Here is a 23,929-nt window from a genome sequence, read left to right on the forward strand (position 1 = left end):
GACAGCTTTTGAGAAAAAGAGCCAAACAATGTCGAAAAAAGGGCCAAACTGATTAAAAAAGGGCCAAATTGTTTAATGATGTTGATAACGTTGCTAATAAAACATAATAACGTTAACAACGTCAATAACGTTACAACATTGCAACAACACAGTCTAAATTCTACAAGAACAATTCCAAATCTTCATCTTTTACAATGTTTCCACTCGAATCTTTGGCATTGGCATAAATATTGTCAGCCAAACACTGTCTAAAAAATCGTAATAACACTTTTCAGTCTCAATTTCCGAAAGACATTTATTTATATAGCTAGTTTGATAGTATGTGCCAACTGCTTCCAAAAAGAGCCAAATATTGAAAACAAAGGGCCAAGGGGCCAAACATTTTTTTGGGGGCCAACTACCTCTAAAAAGGGCCAATCTGGCAAGCCTGCGAAATATTGCTGCTGCTGGAAAAATCATAAAACTACACAAAAAAAGTTTGTGCGAATTGTGTTGCCAAATCTTTACGGAAATACCATTCAGATATGATTGCAGCTTTCTTAACAAATTTTACATGCACATCAGACAAGTAGCTCATTGCGTTTGTTGTCTTCTATTTGAATTTTGCCCACCTTTCCTTTATAAACATAGCCTATAGATAGGCTATATCTAACGAGAACTACTCAATAGGCTAAAATATTGAAGCCTTCTGTCGTCATCAAACAATGATTTTAAACTTAACTTGGTCAGCGCGTGACTTCGTGAACGAAAAAACTTCATGATCAAGCGGCGCTGGTTCGAGTCTCGGGGTGTGCGCTTGAGCAACGCATTCTAAGAACTGCTCTCCATTCAGTTGCACCTAGTGGATGGAATAATTCCCCGGCAACAACACATCAACATTTGGACACTTTCACTCTGTCAATCTCGGTAACCGGCCCAGCGTCAAAAGCCTCCACAAGTTGGCTATGCAAAACTACCAGGAATACCCTGTCAAGACTTTGTCAGTCCGAGGATAAAGATTCAAAATTCAACCGAAGCAACAACTTTTTAAAGCAAAATTTTAACTCCAATTTCTGCAGAAATCGACTTTTGCTTTGATGATTATAGTAGGCTAAGGACTTTATATTAGGCCTACTAGTGATAAAGTCCCTAGGTTATAGTCAAACAAAAAAATGTGAAACTCAAACAAAAAAATATTGGCTTATTGCAGTGGTACTGGTATGTATTCTATGTAAATTTGCATCAGAGTTTTGCAAATGTTTAAATTGCGCAATTTAAGTGATCTGTGACCCTTCACCCTTTCACTTCTGTGATTTAGTCACTTTTTCTAAACCAGCAAAAATTCAACCAAATTTTATCATTTTTTTTTTTTTTAAATATGAAGAAAAACATTATTGTAACTTCGAAGTGATTGGGGGCATTTTCCCTCCGATTACTCTTAGAAACTATACCCTACTGTAGCCTATAAGTTACTACCACTGCTAAGCTTTTGAGCAAATAGACTATACTGTATGTGTAGACTTACTCGCCTTGGTTCAACTTCATACGAAGTGTCATGGAAGTATAAACAGTTTGAGTTTATCTGTCCTGAGAACGTGATTTGTATTATAAATGTCAAAGTCGTAATCAATATTGCATGAATACAAACATATAGAATGGATTATAAAAATTGTTAGTTAAAAAAGTCTTAAAGTGTATCATCGATTGTTTTCTTAAAATGAATAATTTATGAGACTTTTAAATAAAAATAACATGTTTATACCAGAGACTGACAGTAGGCTATATATTTTACTCACGTTCTTAACAAGTATTAAAACGACAAGTAGGTTAAACATTTTAACGTAGAGCATATCTTTAAAAATATTTCAACACAACAAATACAAATCCACTAAAGTCGCTCAGTCATAAAAGACACAGATAACTACAGGCCGGCCATTTTAGATCAACCATAAAGACAAGTAGCCTATATCAAGACAAGAACTAATGAAAAACTTATCACAGCACATTCTTCAATAACTCACAGGATGATGATAATCTTAATAGGCTACATAACGGTGTACTACATCCAACTTTTTACGTTGCAAATTCCAGACCTAAACAGTTTATTTTGATTGTTATTAAACGATTTTTTTAATCTCAAATAGCTTTCCAGATAGCCACTTTATCTGTCTGGTTAAATCATTAGGCCTACCCGATATGGTAAAGATTTGGGCCAGATAAAGTGGCTGTCTGGGTTGGAACTGAAATAGGTTTATCCAGCAAAGTTTATCGTATACTGCACAGAAAGCATTGAAAAAACATTGTTTATGCTTGCCAACAGGTAATTAGGTTTACAATGATGTTTGTAAAAGGAAAAAAACTAGCCTAATCCTTCATATAGGGTGTATAGTTTTATGATAAACAGTGATCCCATAAAAATAGCGTATTAGGCTGCGATTAATACACGACTTTATAAATCAATTGTTATACGTAACCCAAAAATACAACACATAAAATACAATTAGCCACTTAAACTGATCAAACCCACTGTTTGTAGCTTCTTCGCAAGAATAGCCCTCAGTGCTATCTTTCTTTCATACATACAAAACGTGAAAGCATCTTGTTTTAATAATTTTCAAAAACGCAAATTAGCAAAATATTTAAATTTGTGCTTGATTGCTCCTTGTTACAAGTTAAAAAACTGTCTCCTTTATTTCAAACTTAGTCAACTTCATTTCCTGATAGTGAACCTTCTGACGTAGTAGCAATGGAAGCTGGAGGCGCAACAGGCATGGATGTGATGACCACTTCCAAACGTGATCTGTCGGTGAAATTTCTTTCAGGATTTTCCTCGTCATTGGATGGGGTTCCTAAATCAACGGAGGCGGTCATGATACGAATTTCAGAATTGCTCAATGACCCAGATGCTTCTTCTAGCACAGCTCCGGGAACTGTGACTTTAAAGGAGCGATTACTTTGAACAGATTTTGGGGTAGGTGGTTTCCGAAGAGGTTGGTTGACTTGCAGACGGTGATCTGTGTTATTGATGGCTACAGGTGGCGCTTCAAAAGATGTCGAAAGATGTTGGTTGGTCGATTTTTCAAACCGAGGTGTAGACAAAGTAAGGGAAAGCTGTGCACTTTCCTCTAATTGATTTACTTTCTGTTCAGCGGTCGGAGGTGGGGTGTTTTCAGGAATTTTCTTTTGAATGGCAAGAAAGTTCCCATTAATGTTTTCCTTTGGAAGTACAATATTTTTTGCTGTTTCTTTTTCAACTTCTATGTCATTATTTTTATTTTCTACACGAACTTGAGGTACAATTGTGGGAACAAGACCTTTCAGTTCTGGAACTTTGCATTTTTTACTTGCTTTGGATTTTTTAATAGTTTTTAGCATGTTGTCTAAATGCGATTGGAAAACAGAGTCCACATCAGGAATCTCATCCAAGGCGTCTGTAACTTCCTTGAGCGGATTTCCAGGTAATTTAAAGTTGACTGTTTTCACGAGGTCTTTTGCTCCAAGCCCCATCGGCTCCGTGTCGTCAACTGGAATAGGAATTTTTCCAACATATTCCAAGCTCTCTTGCATGGTCTTGACTTTTTCCAAACCACTTGTAAGAGGAGAAGGTTTATTTTCATTTTCACCTATAGCTGATAATGATGGCTTCAGTGGATATCCATTAGACGTTTGATGAGGAGCGTGGAGTTGCAAATATTCTTCCATGGATAGTAGCACTGCAAAATATAAAATATAGATAGATAAGTTTTATACTAAAAGATTATAGTTGAAATTAAAATGAAAAACATTATACAGTAAATATGAACTATAAAAGCTAATAAATTCACATTGGGCTATTGAAGCCATTTTAGCACTCGCATTGTCAAACTCTTTTCAGTCGATTGACATAATTATGTAAGTTGAAATTCTTTTATAGCCTACATAGCCTATAACAGTGGTTCTTAACCTTTTTTCTATCAAGCCCCCATTCAATAATGGTCATGTGCCTCGCGCCCCCCTAGATTTTAAGTAAGTATCATATAAAAAAATTGCATTTTTGTCTGTTTATTGTACACATCAGTGAGATACTTGACAATGCTTCTTAGCGACTAGATTTTTAATGCGAGGTTTAACTCCAGAGAGTGAACAATGTAAGTCTCCTTCAACTCTCAGCCTGTTTCTGTGAATAGTACCACGTGACTGCAACTAGGCTGGGGATAGGCCACTGAGCTAAGCACTCTTGTGACCTGATAAGGTGATCGAGCATTAAATAAAGTGTAAAAATGCAATCGAGCATTAAGCAAATAAAACAGGGTATTATAGTACCGGTAATATTAAGTAAGGTGATCGAGCATTAAGTAAATAAAACTGTAAAAAAGCAATTTGAACAAAAAAGTAAAAATGAAGCAGCGTTTAGAAAATTTGTTAAATCTGAAGGAGTTCAGCGCAAAATAGTTTTGTAAAGTTCTGGTCTAACTAATAAAGCAAGAATTACTGAATACAATATAAAATAAGATAAAATATAAAATATGACGAACAGCATAGGTCGTAGGACATTAAAGTAATTTAAAAAAATTGAAATTGTTGTTGAGCTCGCGCCCCCCCGGTTAAGAACCACTCGCCTATAACTATATCTATATCATATATGTTATTCAATTAAATAAATAATTAATTATTAAATTATTAAAAATATTTGACATTTTTATTTAATAATTAAATTATTATTTATTAATTATTATTAATTTAAATCAAATAGTTTTATGGAATACAAAACTTTCTTTTTAGTCTATTTCTAATCAAATAACCAACGTGTAATTTAAAAGTGTCAGACCTTTTGGTTTTGTTTTTGAAAAATCTTTCTCTTCTCTTGAACTTTCTTGCACTTTTGCGTAGTTGTTCATATTATGTGAAGGAAGTTGATTGGAAGTTTGCCAATGCAGTAGATGGCGCTGGTTTCCTGGATCCATGCCAGCTCCGAGTAGTGTTCCTCCTTCATGATTCCAATGATAATGGGGATGTCTGTTTTGTCTGGGGTGATGGACGTGAGTATAGCGAGTCAAATCAGTCAGGACAAAATCATCAGAGAAATCTGGACCTGATTTATGTTTCTCGAACAACGACAACCCTTCTCCTATGTCAATGCGATGGAGCCGAGACCGGTCTGACTTGGTATCGGCATTTAAAGAGTCGGTTACTTCTGACGCTGATTCATTGTTGCTTGACAGAGCTTGTGAAACTTTTGTTGCTGAAAAAATAAAATAAAATGTGCTTTAAAAAGTCAATTTTCTTTCTTGTAGCTTACCTGATTAGAAAAATGTTTTCCATTTCTTGGCAATTTTTTGTAGATTTGTATCAAAGAATTTGACTACGTGAAGTCATCCCCAGGACAAAAACTTGATAAAACAAATTTATTACTTGCAGAAAAAAGAACCCAACTTGAGTAAGAAAGATCTGTCAATCTTGTTTGTAACACTAACTCGAGACAACATAAAAATCTTCCACTTCGACATGCAAGCACAAACATAAACTTACTTTTATCATTTGTGTTTAAAAATTTCTTCTTTCTTTCCACCTCCCCTTGCTCGGAAGTTGCGTTTAATAAACGCGTGGTTGATGGGTTGACATCCACATGTGTTAACTTGGGTCTCATGTTATTTGATTCATCTCTGCAATACGTATATACTTCAATAATCAACAACTACTGCAGAACACAAAAATTGTACATAAAACTTAAAAAATATACTCCACTGAAGGTAACATTAAATGAAACTGTATATATTGCCTGAGTGGTAAAAAAACCTGAAGACGCTGAAAAGGAAGTTGGTTCGACATCGGTTGAAAACACACTGCTGTTTCTGGAAAAGACATTTTAAGACATTGGGATAGGCAGAATTTTTGAATGTAAATTTTTTGATGATTCCAATTGCTTGTTAAAATTCATCTGCCACTGCATGGTGGCCTACTTCTTACAGTTAAAGTTACTAGGAATTTAAAAATAAAATTGACATTATTATCAAAACAGTTAGACGTGAAAAGCTTACCGTATTAAATGAAAATGTCTTTGAGCGCTGTTTGCTAAGTTCACTTTATGAAGAGACAACACAGAAACCTTTTTCATGTACTCGTTGTAGGTTATCATGCCACTTTGCAATGCTTTGCTGTAGTCAGCTATTATATCCATTTTATTCATTGGACCAATCAAATGAGATTTTCCTGTTGCCGTGGTGGTTGCTCGACGAGGAAAACCGTTGGTGCCCCCAAAGTTATTAACTTCTTGTCGTACTGGGAACTGAACCGTTGATGCTTTGCTCCTTTGCTGATTTTCGTTCACAGTAGCCACGACTTTCCGTTTGTTAAACTTGACCCTATTATTGTCGTAGTCTTCATCTCGCTTCATGCCAATACGTGGTAAGTTGAGTTGTGTTTTTCGCTTTTGGACGGAGTATATTGCGGGCGTATCTTGAGCAGGAATATCTGGGTTGTAAAACCGCATCTGACTGGTTTGTGTCTGCTTTCTGTCCATACTTCCGATTAGTGAGTTTCCCTCTACTTTTGGAAGAAAAGTGAGGGTTGTGTTGCTGCGTAGACGATTAGCATTCCTTGATACTGCCGCGTGATGACGCGACAGAGTTAATGGGAGAACAACTCCGGAGTCCGAAGGCATTCTTTTCTCAAAACTTGGAATCTGAAACATTATAAACACGCTTTTTTACAGAGTTTTGATAAACTTTTACATTATTCACTGAACAAGTGCTAAATTTTTCAAGCATATCATATTCTTTCGTTTTTGTTAAAATGTTTTCTGCTTGACAAGCTGTATCTTTTTGTGAGGGTGGACGACTTGCAATCAATTTTAAGAAGAAGACCCGTTGTTGTGTTGCTAAGAAGATGAGGATCAGAAGGCAAAGCAATAATGGAAAGCATGAAAGTTTAAAGTTGACTTGGAAAGCTTAAGATTCGTTTTAATTATTTCAATTATCGGTATTCTTGTTATCTTGTAAACAACTTAAAGCAATCTATCGTTGTAGAGGTTTTAGTTTGAAAATCTTTGCTCAGTTGACTCTTTAAAAAGCATTTACTTGTTCAATATCATAATATGAATATGTCTACTTGTTATGCTATATTTGAATAATTGAATTTGTCAACAATGTTAATCGTGGTAACGATAGAAATCCAATTTGTTTTTCATTATGATTACAGGGAAATAAATCCAATCTTTGACAAAGAGTTTGCTTTGTTGTAAGCTGTCAGATAAACAAAACTAAAACAGCGTAGCAGAGTTTAACAAAGGGTGAGTGGTAACTCACTTTGTATTTAACGGTAGTTTTTGTTTCTGCAATATAAATTTGGATTATACGCATTTAGCCAATTTATACGTGTATTTAGCCATTGCAAATACAGTAGGCCTAACACTATAAACTCACATACTGTAGGCTATGTTGCAAGGCTATATCAAGTCACCACATTTCAAAATCTGCATGTTAGTTTTTGTGCGACACGGACGGTGTTAAGTAAACTTGAGTGGTCGCACTCAAACATGCAAGTAACACCAGAAGAGAGTGAAGGTTTTGGTTTGGGCAGTTAAAAGGACAGTTAAAAGAATAATATTGTTGATATAGCTATATAGCAATTTGTTTAAAACGTTTATTTAGGCAATGACGTACTTCCAAGAAAGAAAATAGGAGCTGTTTCTAGGTCTTTTTTAAAGTTTTTTTGCCTTCTCAATCGTACTCCGGTGCTTTGGTACGAAATATGACTAAATTTTTTACTGTACATGCAAACTTGGTAATCGCACACGTAATCATTTGTTCAGCATGCATAGTCTTCATTATATAGTGCACTTAGTAAAGTAAGGTTCGGCTGACATTTCAATTTTTTGTAGCGTATCATTGCCATCATACCATGATATCAACCACACGGAGTCCCACGTCGTTAAAAGTTTTGTTTTCAGGGTCTTCTTTTCCTTGCAAGAAAGACTTCAGTGGTTCATAGTATAATCTTTGTTCTCTGACCTTGATGATATAAAACTAAAAGTCAATGACCGCAACTAGGCCTACAGTTAAATAAGCATAATATGTTAAAAGAAAAAGGCATCAAATCAGCATTCCTTTAAAACTAGTGGCGGTCAAACATTCTAAAATGACACATGTAAGCTACATATTGTTACGTTCTTTTCTGCAGCATCAGACACAATACGAGGCAAGATACCTTGTGTAGCCCAAAGTTTGACCGGCTGGTGCTTTCCAAAAAAGTTTTGGTTAAAAATCACTTATTAATATCGTGACACTTAGGCATTGCAATATCACGGTAAGGCTGCTTTTGCTCGTGCCCCTCCCCCCAAAAAACGCCCGTGGTCTCCTTGAGTGGTTGAGAACACGGCTGAGAAACTCTTAACTAAATCAAAATAAGCTAGAACAGCGTGGTCCAACTACAGGCCCGCGGGCCGCATGCGGCCCGCGAGCTTTCACAGTATTGATTTAATTTGTATTTATGTTACAGAAAGCAATTTTAAATAGAACAAGTATAGCATTTGGACAAAAAGTGTCAAAAATTTAATTCAAAGTTGTAGACAGCAGGGCCTATACTGTTTCAACCTATCAGGTCTCGTCAGTACAACTGGGCTTCTTAAAGGCTGATATATAGCCTACCTAGTGTTAAAGGCTGATATGTACCTTATGTACCTAAACTTCCTGTGCAATCTTGCTTTCCTTACAGACATGACAATGCACATGAATGTGTTAAACCTAAATTTGCAGGGGCAAAATGAAACCTCAGAGTGCTTCTGGAAATTAGTCAGCAAGGATAGATTTCCCAAACTGAAAATTTTTGCATTAAAAATGCACTCAATGTTTGGAAGCACATAGCCTACATGTGTGAGAGTACATTTTCTAGAATTCAGCAAGTCAAGTCTAAAAACAGAAATCGAACGATAGACGAAACACTGGAAGATAGTCTCCGACTTGCTACCACTAACATTGAAATTGATGTAGAAACGATAGTATCAGAGAAACCTCGACCACAGGCATCTCACTTATAGAGCTTTGAAATAAATTTCAATTTGCTATTAATTTTAACAATTTCGATTTTTAACAACTTTAACAATTTTGATTACGCACTCACTATCATTTTATTGGAAATGGCCCGCATGTTGTCACGTTTTTGTAAAGTGGCCCGTAAGTTAAAAGTAGTTGGACCACGCTGAGCTAGAAAAGCATTAAAAAGTGTAAAAACTTTCAAACCTCAGGATCACCGATGGCTTCCAATACGCTGGTTGTCCCGGCACGAGGTTGTCCACGAAGATGGTGACGCAATTCTTCGATTATAACGCGATCCGATGCGGTTAGTTGACTTTCTTCGTGTCTTCTTTTACCAAACGCTAGTTTCTTAGAAATGATTGATGCAATTTAATAGGTTGCTGTTTCAATTAGCCGATTTGTTGTTTTGTTATTTGTATATTTTATAGTTGTTTGTTTGCGAAATTCTAAATAACAAGTTAGTTTGCAGGCAGCGTTACTCAAGATTATATGGTTACTAAAATTACCGAGAAAAGCGCAGAAGGGACTATAAATGAAAAGCCGAATGAAGATGAAATTCAATCAGACCATATCCCTTCGTCTATGACATTTGCACACAGAGATGAATCCATTTGCACCCATGCAATCCAGCTAATTGTTTTAAAGGGGGAGATGGGGCGATTTCAACAAAACGCAATGATGCATAGGTCTGCATTAATCTGACCTTGCAAAAACACGTGAATACAGCTACTTTTATGTGTTTTAGGGTGAGCGTTCGCCCCAACCACCCACCGTGGATTCACCACTGCTCGCACAATCGGCCTGTCTTTACCAAGACAGTCGTGCGTAACTGTCAACCCACACGGTATCGAGATTTGTTGCTGAATTAATGGAGAATAGCATCTTTCTCTTCCTGTAGAAGTGGCTCTGAGAAAGAAACGTGAACCATATCATCAAGGATTGCACCCTTTCCAGCAGCTCAACAACGCAATTGTGTGTTTGTGGTGATAAGAGACCAAAGACTGGTTGCTTTCCAGCAGCCTTTCAGCGTATAGAGCATGGAACTATTGTATATTAAACTATGGTAAAAAAGATGAACCCTCAGCCCCGAAGGCCCAACCTTAGTCAGTCCATCAAACCAAAAAAAGACAAACTTTTATCATTGAAATCAGATTAGACTTAGACAGTAATTAGAAACTACACTCGTCAGGTTTCCCAGACAGCAAAATCCGGCAAACCTAGACAAATCCAAACCCAAACAGCAAAATCTAGATTTAGCTGTCCGAGTTTGCATTGTGGTTCAAAACCTTTACAAGTCTACAAGTATGCAAAAGTTTTTTCAGACCAAAGATCGTACAATCAATCGAAAATAACAATTAGTTAAAGTTAGCTACAAGTTTTGCTCAAGTTTTGTTTTTAGAAAGAAAGTTCAAACTATCAAACCAAAAATTCAAAGCCTACCTTGTCGTGAGGAAACTTTATTTTTTTGCTTATCGTAAGTTCTACCGTTGGCAGCTGCTTGTCATTTCTTTCCGTTGAACTTTCTGGCTCAGTTTCTATTTTTGCTCTGCTCTTTAAAAGTCTTGATTTCAATTGCTCGCTTGCTGGAGTGGTAGATGAAAGAAAGCGAAGAGCATAAAAAGGAGGCGAAGAAGTCTCAAAAGCATCAGAATTGATCCCTGAGATTCTTGCAGTGGTAACACTAAGTAGAAAGCATAGATGGTAATTGTGATTATACGACGATGACTACTATGATTAAATATCAGCCTATACATCGTTATAAGTCTTTAGAACATAAATGAACTACTGAACAACAGTCTTCCGATGGTCACTCATTCAGCCTGCAGAAACAGTAGGCTTACAACTTTGAAAGTTAGTACTTTTCAATTTGCCGGTGAGGTAACATGTTCATTGTTCAACATCATTCACCTATTAAAAGGACTTAAATTAAACTGTTCTTCTGTAAGCTGTTTCAAACAATTGCGTGTTATAAATGCATTCCAAACACTGAATAGTGAGTCATTTTCGTATGAAATGAAAAATACTCATACTCTGTTAATTTTATGCCAACCATTGGAAGACAACTTAACCTACCTACATGTTAAATATAGGTGTGGCACGCAGACCAATTCGTTTAAATGTATTTGGACTGCAGATAAAAACACTTGCACACCCCTGGGCTAGACCGTGGTACATTAAAAGAAATCGTCGTTTATTCAACCCTGCTTTAACCTATTTTCAAGGTTTGTTTGCATCCTTTGACTAAGTCCTACCTTTTATCAGTTATTCTGCAATTAAAAGTAACCCTTAAAGCTGTACTGTATATTAATTCTAACTTGAAATATTCCCGCACTGTTTAGACATGATCAATGATTTTTATGACTAATTCAGTAACAAGCGCAAGCTTAGACTAATTAACGCTTTTTCACAAGCTGCTGATTGCGTCTTTGTGTGTTATGGGCGGTTGGGGCAGATCATCTATCGCCACTACAATGGTGCTTTGAGAAGAAGAAAAGTGTTGACGAAATGGTAACAATACCGCCTTTTATATTATGTTTCATCATTCCATTGCCAAAGAGATTTAAAAGCTATGTAAAGGTTATGTTATTTTATCTTTTAAGCGCCGCAAATCAACAAAGATTTGCTTCGTTTATACTCTTCTGTCCACACATAACTGTCTTTGACAAGACACGCATGTCACTCAACCTGTGTTGCTCCAATAGCTTAAGTCAGCACAAAAACTCTTTCGTGTCGTTCAGTGTCAGCTTCAAAGTTGTCATTTCTATTTTGATACATGAAAAACTAACAAGGAATGATTTCTTTTATCAGTTCACCTTTTGATTATAGCCTAGCCTACATGTTTTAATCAAAAATTTATTTAGCTAAGATTTCTGATATAATTAGCCTACTAAACAAGTTGTATAATTCTATAAAAATCATGAATTATAAAATCATAAATTATTTCAATTGTTTATTTGATCCATTTCTTCAACAATTCCGCTTGCTACTCGGCGATGATATTAAAGCATCCATTCGACGCAAAAACATGCGTTTTTGTCTTGACACGACAAGTGACAGCTATCTGGTGTAAAGTTTACAGTACGGTAGTTCAGTAAATAATAATTTACAATGCGATAGTATTCAGGAATCATAAGGCCGTTTTTATTACCCAGTCGATTTGGCTGCACAACTTTTCCACCAAAGTATGAATATTTTGTAGACAGATTCTTTTCAATATTCTCGAAATGCACTAGCACACACAAAAACTTACTTTCAGCGGTAGGCTGCGTTATTATAGCCTACCTATAATTATTTCTGAGAAAACAATGACTCTAAGCAAATTCTAGGCGGAAAACTGTCATGTTAGAACACGGTTCATTGCTGCTAACACAAGTCAGATAACAAGCGATAAAACAACTAAGCTAATGAGTAATGACATTCACATTTTGTGTCTGTTTTGTTTGTTGGTTCTTTTTTGACTATCCAACTTTTCTTCACAGTACAATTATTATGTTTTACTTAGTTACATAGTTTATTCTTATCGGAAAGTTTTTCACTTTAGTTTTTATTTAATTTGATTTGCTTCAGCACTGCTGCGCTCTACAGTAGGCCCATGGCGACCTTTATACAGCCGTGGCCGAGTGGTTAGCCGAGTGGTTAGGCCGAGCCGAGTGGTTAGTGGGTTGGGCTCGCAGTCGAGAGCCTGCATGTTCGACTCCAGCCACCCGCACTTGCTGTTGTTTCTCTGGGCAAGAAACTTTACGATAATTGCCTCTACCTAGTGATCGATTTCGAGTAATGGGTAGTACCAAATTTAAGTGATAAGTAGAGTAGACAACCGGAAACAGACATTGCCGTCGGCTGCAGCGTGGGTCAGGTGTACGTCGGAAGGCGTACACCGATGCATAGCGCTCAAGTCCGCTTTCCCGCAATGCAGGATAAAGATAAACAAACAAACAAACAAACATACCATGACAACGTGCAGCTTAAAATTTGACTAAATGCCGATCTGTTAATAGCCAAAATCGCTAGCATAAGTTGGTAGTTTGAGTGTTAATTAATAAATATAGTCTTTGTGTATACTTTTTGTGATTTTGAGTTATTTTTGTGCTATTGTTACCATTCAGATTTTGGACTAGAATTTGGCACTCGTTCTGGATATCCAAAAAGCGTCTGGCAACACTGGTAAGGGAAAAAAAATTGTCATTTGTGATCGTAAAAGGAGGAGTTTTGCCGAGGTTTGAGATTCAGTGATCACACTTTAGCAATTTGGATTCTCAAAACATCATTTCAAAGAGATATAAAGTAAATTTAGGCTTGAAATCAAAATCGAAATTACATCCGCCCTAAGTCAGGCCTCCAGTTCGCACGTTGTCAAAGCCTGTGTATATAGATTGCTATGAGTATACCCTACACACAATGCCAGGCAATGCTGAGTAAGTCATTGTACCTACCTTGGTTTAACATCAATTAGATCAGGAGGAAACTGTAAAGCCTTCGCCTTGATCGCTTCAAATCCAGCAGCTGTCTTCACTGCGTCCGATTTCATGTTTTGTTTAGAAAGACTTACTGACGTTAATCACACAAAAAGCAATTTTGGAACCTTTCATTCATTGTATAAGTTAATACACATTTAATGACAAATACTATTGTTCAAACTTCTAAAAGATCAATCTATGTTAGTGTTAAATGTAAATCGCTGTCAAAGCGTAGTAGAATTTACACCATACAGCAAATTCTTTTACAAGCATCAATTAGCGGTGTTCTAATTCTGCAATCATCTCAATGTTCCCCTTTGACACAGCGCGGTAGCTGACAGAACAGAATAACCAAACCGAGGTCATGTAGTTTTCACAATCATTTTTCAACGTCAAATGCCATGATAAAAAGAACTAGGCGACGTTTGACAAAAGCAACATATTTATACAAGACAAGATTTTGTCATGCTTTGCGATAAAGGCTGAGCGTCGTCTGTGTCAACAACTCTTCAATGGTAACTTTGTGCTACCAAGTGTAACAATGAGGTGTTTCGAGACGTATGAAAATTCTTATGTGATTAAAGGAATTGATTTATTGCAAAAGCAAGAAATCTCAACATTTATCTCATATCATGTAACACAATAACTCAATTCGCGAACCAGCTTACACTGAAAAAAAAGTACTTCGAATATTTTTATTTATATTTACTTTCATCTAAGCTTTTATTTTTAAACAAGCAAACAATAAGTAGGCTAGGCTAGATTTAGAAACTGCCGGAGTCTTTTACAGATGTTTACTACAAAACTACACCTGCAACTGAATTTGGTGTATGATTTTCTGACGAGATTTAAGCAAACTCGTTGACTCGTTCAATACCGTTTGAACTTAATGATTTTTCAAAGTTTGAACTAGGCTATTTTGTTTTAGATTGCAAAAACCTGACTAATACTGTTACAGCGAATAAAATGTTTTTGTGTTTGCGTTGACCTGATCAATTGATCTGTGTCCTCAAATGGATACATTGTTTCCTTGTAATATATTCTAATCATCAGTATTGTCAATACAGAAGATCGACTTTTCGGATCAGTGACTTTGCATTCATTATTTCATAAGAAATATGATCCTGATCACACGTTTACTTTATCGTTCTGTACCGCCCAACTTATTACGGATGAGAGTCACTTTTCGGCTATTTTTGAAATTAAAAACATATAATTCTATTAAGTTTCTTTGGAACGCCAAATTTGTATCAAATTACATGCCACAGGTAAACATACAGTAAGCTATTTAGGTAGGTTCTGTAGCTTTCTATGCGCTAGTCCAATGGTTTTCAATCTCTTGGTTTTGGTGGACCTCTTTTGGTGTCTTCGTAACTGTCGCGGACCTCTAAAAATGTTTGTCTTAGTTTTTGGTACCGTTATATCGCATCTCCTAATGAAAACAACAGTTTCAAGGGGACGTAGACTACTTGAAAAATTTGCTGAACTCGCGACGCACTGATGAGTTGACGATTGATATCATTGACGAAGTTATGTTATGGACTATATATATTGGAACACAGGATCAAAAATCAGTAATATTTCTGCTGGTTTAATGTTTTTCTATAAAGCTTATCGAAATTAAATGGAATTTTTGCGACCTTTAACTGACACTGGGAGAAATTCTCCCTTTTTTCATTTGTGAATCAATCTGTCGTTGTAATCGCGATAGCCGCCGCCACGATAGCTCACTTGGTTAGCGCGTGACTTCTGGAACGAAGAAGCTTCAAGATCAAGCGGCGCTGGTTCGACTCTCGGAGTGTGCGCTTATGCAACGCACGTTAAGGACTGCTCTCCGTTCATCGGCATCTAATTAATGGAATAATTTCCCGGCAACAAAACTTCAACAATCGGAAACTTCACCAGACCAATCTCGGTGACCATACCTGCGTCAGTGATTCAAAGCCTCTGCAAGTATGCGAAACTGCCAGGATTAAGCTCTGCAAGAAGCTTTTTCAGTCCGAGGATAAAAATTCAATCAATCAATTACATATCATGGCAAAACTGTGCTGATAGACTGCTGCACCGCACCATAATGCAAGGTTTTAGCATATGATTTGTATTCAGGACAAAAATTGGAATAAAACGGCAATCAAATCAACTCAAACAGAAAAATGTCAATTAATTTGCATACAAAATCAATGTCAGTGGAAAATCTCCTACTGTTACGCTGCCTGTAGCCTATGTGAGGAAGACGAGATATCAAAGAAGTTTCTAAAACACGTAGCTCTGTTTCGGCATCCAGGCGATTTCTTTGCTTTGTTGTTAAAGCTAGAGATGAAAAAGAATTGTCGTAGTTGAAACAATTACCATCATTTCGATGGTACGAATTCGTTTGCAAGAGATATCCAAAAGTGTTACAATGATGTTTTTCAAATCTTGACTGCAAAGTAGAAGCACAACATATTGTAATTCAATCAGACTTTCTTTTTCATGAAGATTAAGGTCGCATGTCTTGATATCATTCATCGATGCATGGATTGTTTATCCAAAAGTTTCCATGTCGAGGATCTTCATGTTACGCAAAATGATCGTCAAAATTGTTAGCCAACTCTTTCAAGTGTTGACTCACAATGCTCAGCACCTCTTTTTACTTTTTTCATCACTCCATTTTAACAGAATTTTCCACAGCAAATCGGCTTGTCTTTATTCTATTCTGAAGAGCAATTTTCCGCATAGTCTTTGAAAAACAAGATCTTTGCTTTCTCAAACTCCGGTTTTGGCAAATTTCCATTGTAGGCCTGACTATCCCGGAACTTCAAATTTATCTAATTCCAAATTTCTGTCTCCAACGACTTTAAAATTTTTTTAAATTAAGGACAAAATTCCCCATTTGGTTATGTATTTCTGTGTTTCAAAACTTTTTCAAAACTACGCGCAACTTGTCACAAAAACATTATCAACGGCACAGAATTAGATCATCAAAACGTTCACCTTTATTATCAAACAATTTTACGTGGAGATATGTTAGTTTTACAGCTGTGCATATTTCACAGTGCAATCACAATTTTACAATATAATAATGACTTCACATTAAAATAAGCTCTGCAGAAAGTAAGATCTTCTGCGGACCGGCAAAATAATTACACGGACCGGCGGTTGAGAACCACTGGTCTAAAGCATGTGCAGATTAAGAATTACCGAAATGAAAAAGTGAACTTATTATTACTATCAGGTTTCGATCAAATAGGTTGAGTTTATTTTTATCAAACAGCATCTCAATTCAATTGAAATTGCAGTTTCATAGGGCTATAATTTTGATACTTTTTTATTTGTCTTAATCTGGCTATAGCCATTGCAGTGTAACAACAGTATCTTTAATTTATGGTTGAGGCAATGCCTACAAATTGCTGTTTATGTGACAGTGTCAGTGACAAAGACTGTGTGCTTTCTTTTCACGCTTTCCCACAAAACAAGGAGCTGAGAAGAAAATGGTCAAAGTTTTCTTCAAGTGTTCGAAAGTGGGATGGGCCATACAAAACTAGTCGTATATGTTCTCTTCACTTCATTGAAGATGATTTTGTTAATACCACTCAAGTAAAAATGGGCTTGAGCAAACTTTACATTTTGAAGAAATCTGCCATACCATCTATAGTTTTGTAATTTTTGTACGAAATTAGTTTTAGTTTGTTTCTTATGGCTTCTTGTTCTATGACAACCTTGCCACCTTGTTAATGTTTAGTGGTACAAAACTCGACAATTGCAGAGAGCATATTAACTGCAGTACAGCAGTCACTTCTTTTACTCTAGGTGGTGCGTTTGCCACAAGTGCCAGTCTTTGCCCCACATCGCCCCAGCCCAATGAATGTATATGTTGCCATGAAGTGCCACAGACGAAAGAACTTTTAAAGAAGGACGCCTCTAGTTGTGTTACACATTTGACCGATTTTGAGGCACACTTACATCCTGCAGTTCTGAGGACTTTTTTTTATGAGGAGCAAGAAGAACTGGAGAAAACAAATAAACCGACAGGAGAAAACGGAGACCTATCCAAAGAGTATGGAAGCTACATTTGGCTCAAAATACCCTAAACGATAAACTGGGCCATCAGGAAAACGGCTATCAGGAAAACTTTGAAAGAAGAATATAGCTGGAGTTGTTTTTTGAGCAATATTTTTCTATATTAACACAGACTTGGAACAATAGGGTTTGACAGATTTGTGGCATTGACACCTGCCGCGGCACCTGTCACTTAAATTGGCGACAATCACTTTGTCACAACCTCGTCTCTCAGGAAATCAAAGTTCCGTTCACAAACATTCCTACAAAGAGACAAATCGATTCCAACGTTGTATGTTTCAATATTTGTACGATTTTTAAAAGCATTTTTTATTGTTGCAAGTTGCAACACGGTTTTTAAAGACGTGTCTGATGAAGACAATAACGAATAGAACATCACACAGCTAAGGCAAAAGAGAAAATTGAATTGAGTGATTGAGTCCTGTCTTTGTTATGAGTTACCAAGGGAGGTGGGGGAGACTTATATACCAGTCCAAGGTATACAAGTCCCCTCACCCCTCTTGGTAACTCATGACAAAGACAAGACTCAATAAACATGGCTCTTTTGCCTTAATTGTGTGATGTTCTAGGCGTTACCGATGAAGACGTCACGTTACACAATAACAGTGTTGCCAGATATTTTTTTCATGCGACACTCAGCACTGTAGACCAAGGATGCCAGAGCTTGGTTTTTCCACCTAGTGTTCCCGACAATTTTCACCAAATCAAACGTCATATAAAAACCGTTCAAGTCTACTGAATATTACGTCATAGAAATTCCTAAAGCATGTGCCAAAATTGCACCAGCGTTCACAAGAATTGTGTCAAACCTGTTTGGGCCTGTTTGGGCCTGTTTAAACAGGAAATATTACATCAGCTTTAAACACCTGTTGGAATGACTTCATAATTGTCTTTCATTATTGCGTCACAGTACTGCATACGTGAATTTGAGATATTGCTATCTATTCTGGTCATTCGTAAAATGATTGTTTGAAAGTTGGCCGCACATTTAACTGTTGGCTTAGTGCTTGCTAGCTGGACAAAGGTTCCGTCTTTTATCCAAGTAATCTGTTCTGTAGTGACAGTTTTTCAGTGGTGTAAGGCGTTGCACCCCCTCGTTTTCGGTAGCCGTGGGCTAATTTTACAGAAATACACTGTTTGAAAAGAAGTTCAAGTGTGTGTTTCTTCGGTCATTATATACAGACGAACGGATTCGGGAACTTTATGTTAAAATTTTCCCAAGAAGAGATTATGGTTTACCGCTGTGACCACCTAGATCTGGGTTTTTTTGACGACATCTGGGTTTTAAGTTTTTTTTTTTCAAATTTAGGTAAATCTAGGTTTTTTTGGTTTTTAACTTTGTACAGAGCTTGCACGGTATTAAGGCACTGGGAACCTCGGTAAATGGTCCACACTGCAACACAAAAATGATAAGGTACCGGTAATGTTTTTTGCATTAGCTACTGTAGTTAGTCAGTGAGGTACAGCTGGTATACAGTAGTCAAGTGAGTTGTTGTGAGCAGGTTTTAATTGATACATATATTTGTCATCATTTATTACGCTTCTCAGGGGTATTGGTATTAGGCTGCCTAGACTATAAGACTCAGATACGACTGTTAGTGTAGACCTAATGTTATAAACTTAACTGAACTCTTCTACAGTACCGGTATTCTTAGAAAAATGAGTGATGAAAATGAAACAACAAAAAAGAAGCAAAAATTGTGGTATGGACAATCATTTAAAAAGGACTGGCTAAAAGTACTTGAATTCAAAGATTGGTTGCAAATGAAAGAAGCTGCTTCAAATAAAATCAACAGTTAGCCTATTGTAAATGTTGCAAAGTCATACTGAAAAATGCTAATAAATCAATCACAGCAAGACTGAAAAGCACAAACAAAACTACAGTGCTGCAAAGCCAAAGTCTCATGTGAAAATCAATAGGGGAGATGTGGGACCAATGAAACAAAATGGGTATTTTTTCCGTTGTCGCGCGTGATTTTCGCAGTACAGGGCTACTTAAGCGTTTGAGGGAAGCACATCTTCTTACTGTATTTATGCATAGCTAAGGCTTCGGATTGGACCACAGATTAAAAAATTATTTCACTTTTTAAAAGTTCACTTTTTTGTATCATTGGTCCCACCTGGGTGGGACCTTTGCAACACACCATTGGGACCAATGAGACAGGTTTACTACTTACACGAAAACTGTACTTTTTCTGAAGAAAGATTGCATTTCGTGTAAAACCAAAGAACAAGAAGTTTCTAGAACGAACATGGACAGATGGAAGAACGAACAAGCTGATTCAATACAAAATTGTTTAAACAGTAACAGTTGGCTGGGGAGGGGTCGTCACAGACAGCAATGTGATATTGTGACAAGTTTATTGCAAATTTCAAAACACCACACAAGCGTTTCGTTTTGGCAACAGAGGTTGGGTCTGGCAGAAGACATACAATATCACAATGAGACACATAAGCCACATTTTCATTTCCTGGGAACACAAAACAATCCTTCATTTTGTCCGATGTTTTCTCAATTTAGTTTTAAAAACTCCATTTCATAGTCATTATCTTGATCAGGTCCATGTGCAAGCCGGCCGATGAAATGTTTAAATTTAACATCTGCATTTGCATGAACTTTGGCCACTACATAGGTTCCAGCAGAAAGACAATCAGGAATTATGTTTTGCAATGCATTTTCTTTACATGAAACATCACTGGTATCGGTGCAAACACTCTCAACGTCAGTTTCTAGATGAACTTCCACAACACTGCTTGTGTTAGATTCTGAAGATTTTCACAACTGATTTACGTTTTCGTGATTTTTTCTTTCTTCCCTTTGCAACTGCTTTTGGATATGGCCGTATTGAAGATAACAAAATCGAATCATTTTTTTGTAAGGAAGCTGAGGTACAAGGCTCAGTTTCTCCTGTTTGGTGATGCTCATCAGAAGTTACAGAATTCTCACATTGTAGGCTACGTTTCCAGAAATACCTAGATTGATTTGGAGAAATTCATAAATTTAATGAAGTGTGACAACACTTCAGAAAATGGCTCATTTTTCATCCATCCTTCAAGTATCTGCCAAAAGTGGTATGATCAAATTTATGTTTTTTGGCAGCTTTTCTCACAGATAAGTTATATTAAACAATGTCATGCAAAGCATTATTTGAAGCTTCATTTGAAAAATTCCTTTTTAAGCCTTCGGATGGCTTTAACATAGGCATTTTCTGCAAAAAATACTTTCAAATTCAAACAGGGACCTTTGAGACATGGTCTCAATTAACAGTGTCTCAAAGCTCCCCCATCTCAAAAACTTTGAATTAAACGATAGTTTCACAAAACTCGACTTATTATTTCTCATAAAGCCTACCAATCTTGTAAAATACCTTCCTACGTAGTACATGAAAAACTTAGCATTTGCTATAATAAACACTTGAACATAATATTGAAAGTTTTCCAGAAGTACTACATTTTACTTTTGCCTGCCAAAAACATACTTTTGTCTCTCATTTCTGCATTTGCAACAACCTAACTTTCAAACCTCGTGGCAAAGAAGGTTTATGTAATCTCGTTCCAATAACTATCAAAAAAAAAGTTAATTTTTAGTAGGGATCAAAAACGAGCTGTGTTGTATTGGTCCCCTTGTATCATTGGTCCCACATCTCCCCTACCTTTTTAACACAAAATTTAGCTACGCAGTCAGATCAAATTGCCAAAGCAGAATTATTGCTTGCTGGTTATTTTTCTGAGCATCATGTACCATTCACTCACATTAATCATCTTGTTGATGTTTGTAGGAAAGCATTTCCTGATAGTGCAATTGCAAAAAAATAGATATGAAACGCACCAAGCTTTCATACACTATCCAAGATGGTTTAGCTTGCCATAAAACGTTGGCTATTGATGATATATGTCGAAGTCAAAAGTTTTCTATAATTATTGATGAAAGCACTGACATTTCTGTTACGGTACTCAAGTTTTGGCTATTGTAGTACGATACTTTGACCAAAATGAAATGGATGTTGTTGATGCCCTTTATTGATGTTGTTGATGCCCTATATGGTATAATTATATATATGTGTTATTATTTGCAGCTTTCTAAGGCTTCTGTGTAATGATTTAAAGTGATGCTAAAAGCATATGTATATAGGTTTTTTTAACTGCTTTACTACATATTTTCTGGACCTGGGTTTTTTTGCCTCATCTGGGTTTTTTTTAGCACACAATCTAGGTTTATTGGAAATTTGTCGCTGGCATCCCTGCTGTAGACTACATAGCATTCATTTTAGGACCACTGGTACTAACTATATGTATAGTTATTTATTTAAAATAGCATTTTTAATTTGTTCTGTCTATCACAAAATGCCTGAATAAGATGATGCACATGGATTTTTTAGACCAGTCAAAAGTTGTACACTGAAGTCATAGTCACAGCTCAGTCAGTAGTGACAGGTGACAGCCAAGCAACAGAAAAAGAAAAATTTAAATTATGTAGACACTTTTAATTAGGAGATCAATGAAGACAGATACTTTGCAACAGTCACAATCAAATGTTTTGAATTTTTAAATCAGCCAAGCATTTCCTTGAGAGTATTGTACCTACTGTATTTGTTTCCCATCAAGTAGACTAAAACTTAAACACTTAGAGAGAAAATCTGATCAGGAACAGATAGCTTAGGTTGTTAATAAGATTACCAATTCTTTTTTTTTAATTACGTGTGTCAATGTGCGTATTTGTGACCATCGAGGTAATTGCGTCCACTTCACAAATTTGTAAATATTTTGCAAACAGTAAACAGTTTATTTATATATCAATTATGTTACCGGTATCAGAACTTGTGTTTCAAGTATTTTGTTTTTATGCTAATTACCGGTATGTGACTTGTTTTTTGGTTTTCAAATTACATTTTTGGAAAAACTCTGTAAAATAAAAATTAACAATGACATCTTGGCTTGCTTTAAAACAGCATAAATGGGAGCTGGTATACAAGTCCCCCCCTTGGTCACTCAGGGTGCAACCTAGTTCGTACCTTGAACCATTCGTACAGTCAGTTCGTACCCTGAAAAGATCGAGAAAAAAATTAAAAAAAGCCGAAGTCGCTGGTCGCAGTTTAATAGCACAAAGCCGAAGTCGCTGTTCGGAGTTTTGCCAAACAATTTGAAACAAACTCGAAGGTTAGAGTTAGTGGAAACTGCGGCAAAATGTTTGTGGAAACTGCGATCAGCGAGGGTTAGGGTTAGAGCATAGATTAGGCTACTCTATGGTTAGAGTTGGGGTAAGCGGAAACTGCGGTTAAAGGAAACTGCGGGAAAATGTTCAATCAATCAAAATAAAATGATTGATTGATTGAAACTGCGATCAGCGAGGGTTTGAGCATAGATTACTCTATGGTTCAGTTCATTTGTTTTTATTTCTGATCATCATATCAAAAACAATACACGTCAACATAGCAAAGGTCGAGAAAAAGATAGAAGCGACAAACCACAAACGGTTAAGGTAAAGGTTAGCGGAAACTGTGGAAAAATGTTTGCGGAAACTGCGGAAAAATGTTTGCGGAAACTGTGATCAGCGAGGATTAGGGTTAGAGCATAGATTACTCTATGGTTAGAGTTAGCGGAAACTGCGGAAAAATGTTTGCGGAAACTGCGATCAGCGGACTTCGGTTTTGAGCTATTTTTTCTCTTGATCTTTTCAGAGGGAAAATTTTAAAATGATTGCGGAAACTGTGATCAGCGACTATGGCTTTTTTAATTTTTTTTCTCGATCTTTTCAAGGTACAAACTGACGGTCCGAACTGTTCATGGTACGAACTAGGTTGCATTCGGTAACTCATGACAAAGTGGAATTGATCAAAACATGTGGATTGAAGTGTGTGAACAGTAAAGCAAAGGTAAAGTAGTTTCACCCTATATGTTTGGTCGAGTCCTGTCTTTGTCATGAGTTACCAAAGGGGGGACTTGTACACCAGCTCCAAAAAATGGTTTTGGACTTATGGTTTTTTGGACTTATGTCCAATGTCTATTGACTATCCATGTAATTTTAGTTGTAAGTCCATGTTCAATTACTGTAGTAGTGAAGCAAGTAGTGAAGTTTGCATTGTATCAACATCATAATAATAACAATCACTTTGCCTTGCAACAAAGCTATAGCAGTTGGCCTGCACTTCAATTGGCAGCATGGCAGGTACGGTTTATTTGGACAAGTCATATGCACATTATATCTATGCGTTCGGAGCTTTAAGCAACTTTCAAATTACTGTAATTGTACACCTGTACGTAAGATACGAACAGAAACCACACAGTCTTGCCATGATCTCTGAGGTAATACATATTTTATACCAATACAGCATCAGAAAAGATTGTTGGTTATACCTCCTAGCGGGGAAACGCACTTTCATGACAGTACAGGAATGAATCAGTCATTTGTTTGTAATAACTTTA

General features: G+C 36.5%; 1 protein-coding gene across 1 annotated transcript; it reads right to left on the reverse strand.

Moving 5' to 3' along the window:
• Positions 1 to 1,620: 1,620 nt before the first annotated feature.
• On the reverse strand, positions 1,621 to 13,518 carry LOC145783274 (uncharacterized). Its single transcript, XM_082595102.1, has 8 exons — positions 13,424 to 13,518; positions 10,431 to 10,656; positions 9,195 to 9,338; positions 7,857 to 7,967; positions 5,997 to 6,640; positions 5,488 to 5,621; positions 4,787 to 5,200; positions 1,621 to 3,692 (listed from the first exon to the last, which is right to left on the reverse strand). Exons 1-8 carry the CDS (start codon positions 13,516 to 13,518, stop codon positions 2,680 to 2,682), a joined length of 2,781 nt encoding a protein of 926 aa, XP_082451228.1. The 3' UTR covers positions 1,621 to 2,679.
• Between the last annotated feature and the right edge of the window lie 10,411 nt (positions 13,519 to 23,929).

This window comes from Aplidium turbinatum, chromosome 14 (genome assembly GCF_918807975.1).
Source record: "Aplidium turbinatum chromosome 14, kaAplTurb1.1, whole genome shotgun sequence".
Classification (NCBI taxonomy): domain Eukaryota; kingdom Metazoa; phylum Chordata; class Ascidiacea; order Aplousobranchia; family Polyclinidae; genus Aplidium; species Aplidium turbinatum.

What these genes read in the sequence shown, in the direction of transcription:
- LOC145783274 (XM_082595102.1), bottom strand. Translation starts at nt 13,518, where the DNA reads ATGAAATCGGACGCAGTGAAGACAGCTGCTGGATTTGAAGCGATCAAG. An exon ending in CTAATTGATGTTAAACCAAG is followed by an intron (nt 10,657 to 13,423) that starts GTAGGTACAATG and finishes TACCACTGCAAG; the next exon opens with AATCTCAGGGATCAATTCTG. An exon ending in TTCAAAAACAAAACCAAAAG is followed by an intron (nt 3,693 to 4,786) that starts GTCTGACACTTT and finishes TATATTTTGCAG; the next exon opens with TGCTACTATCCATGGAAGAA.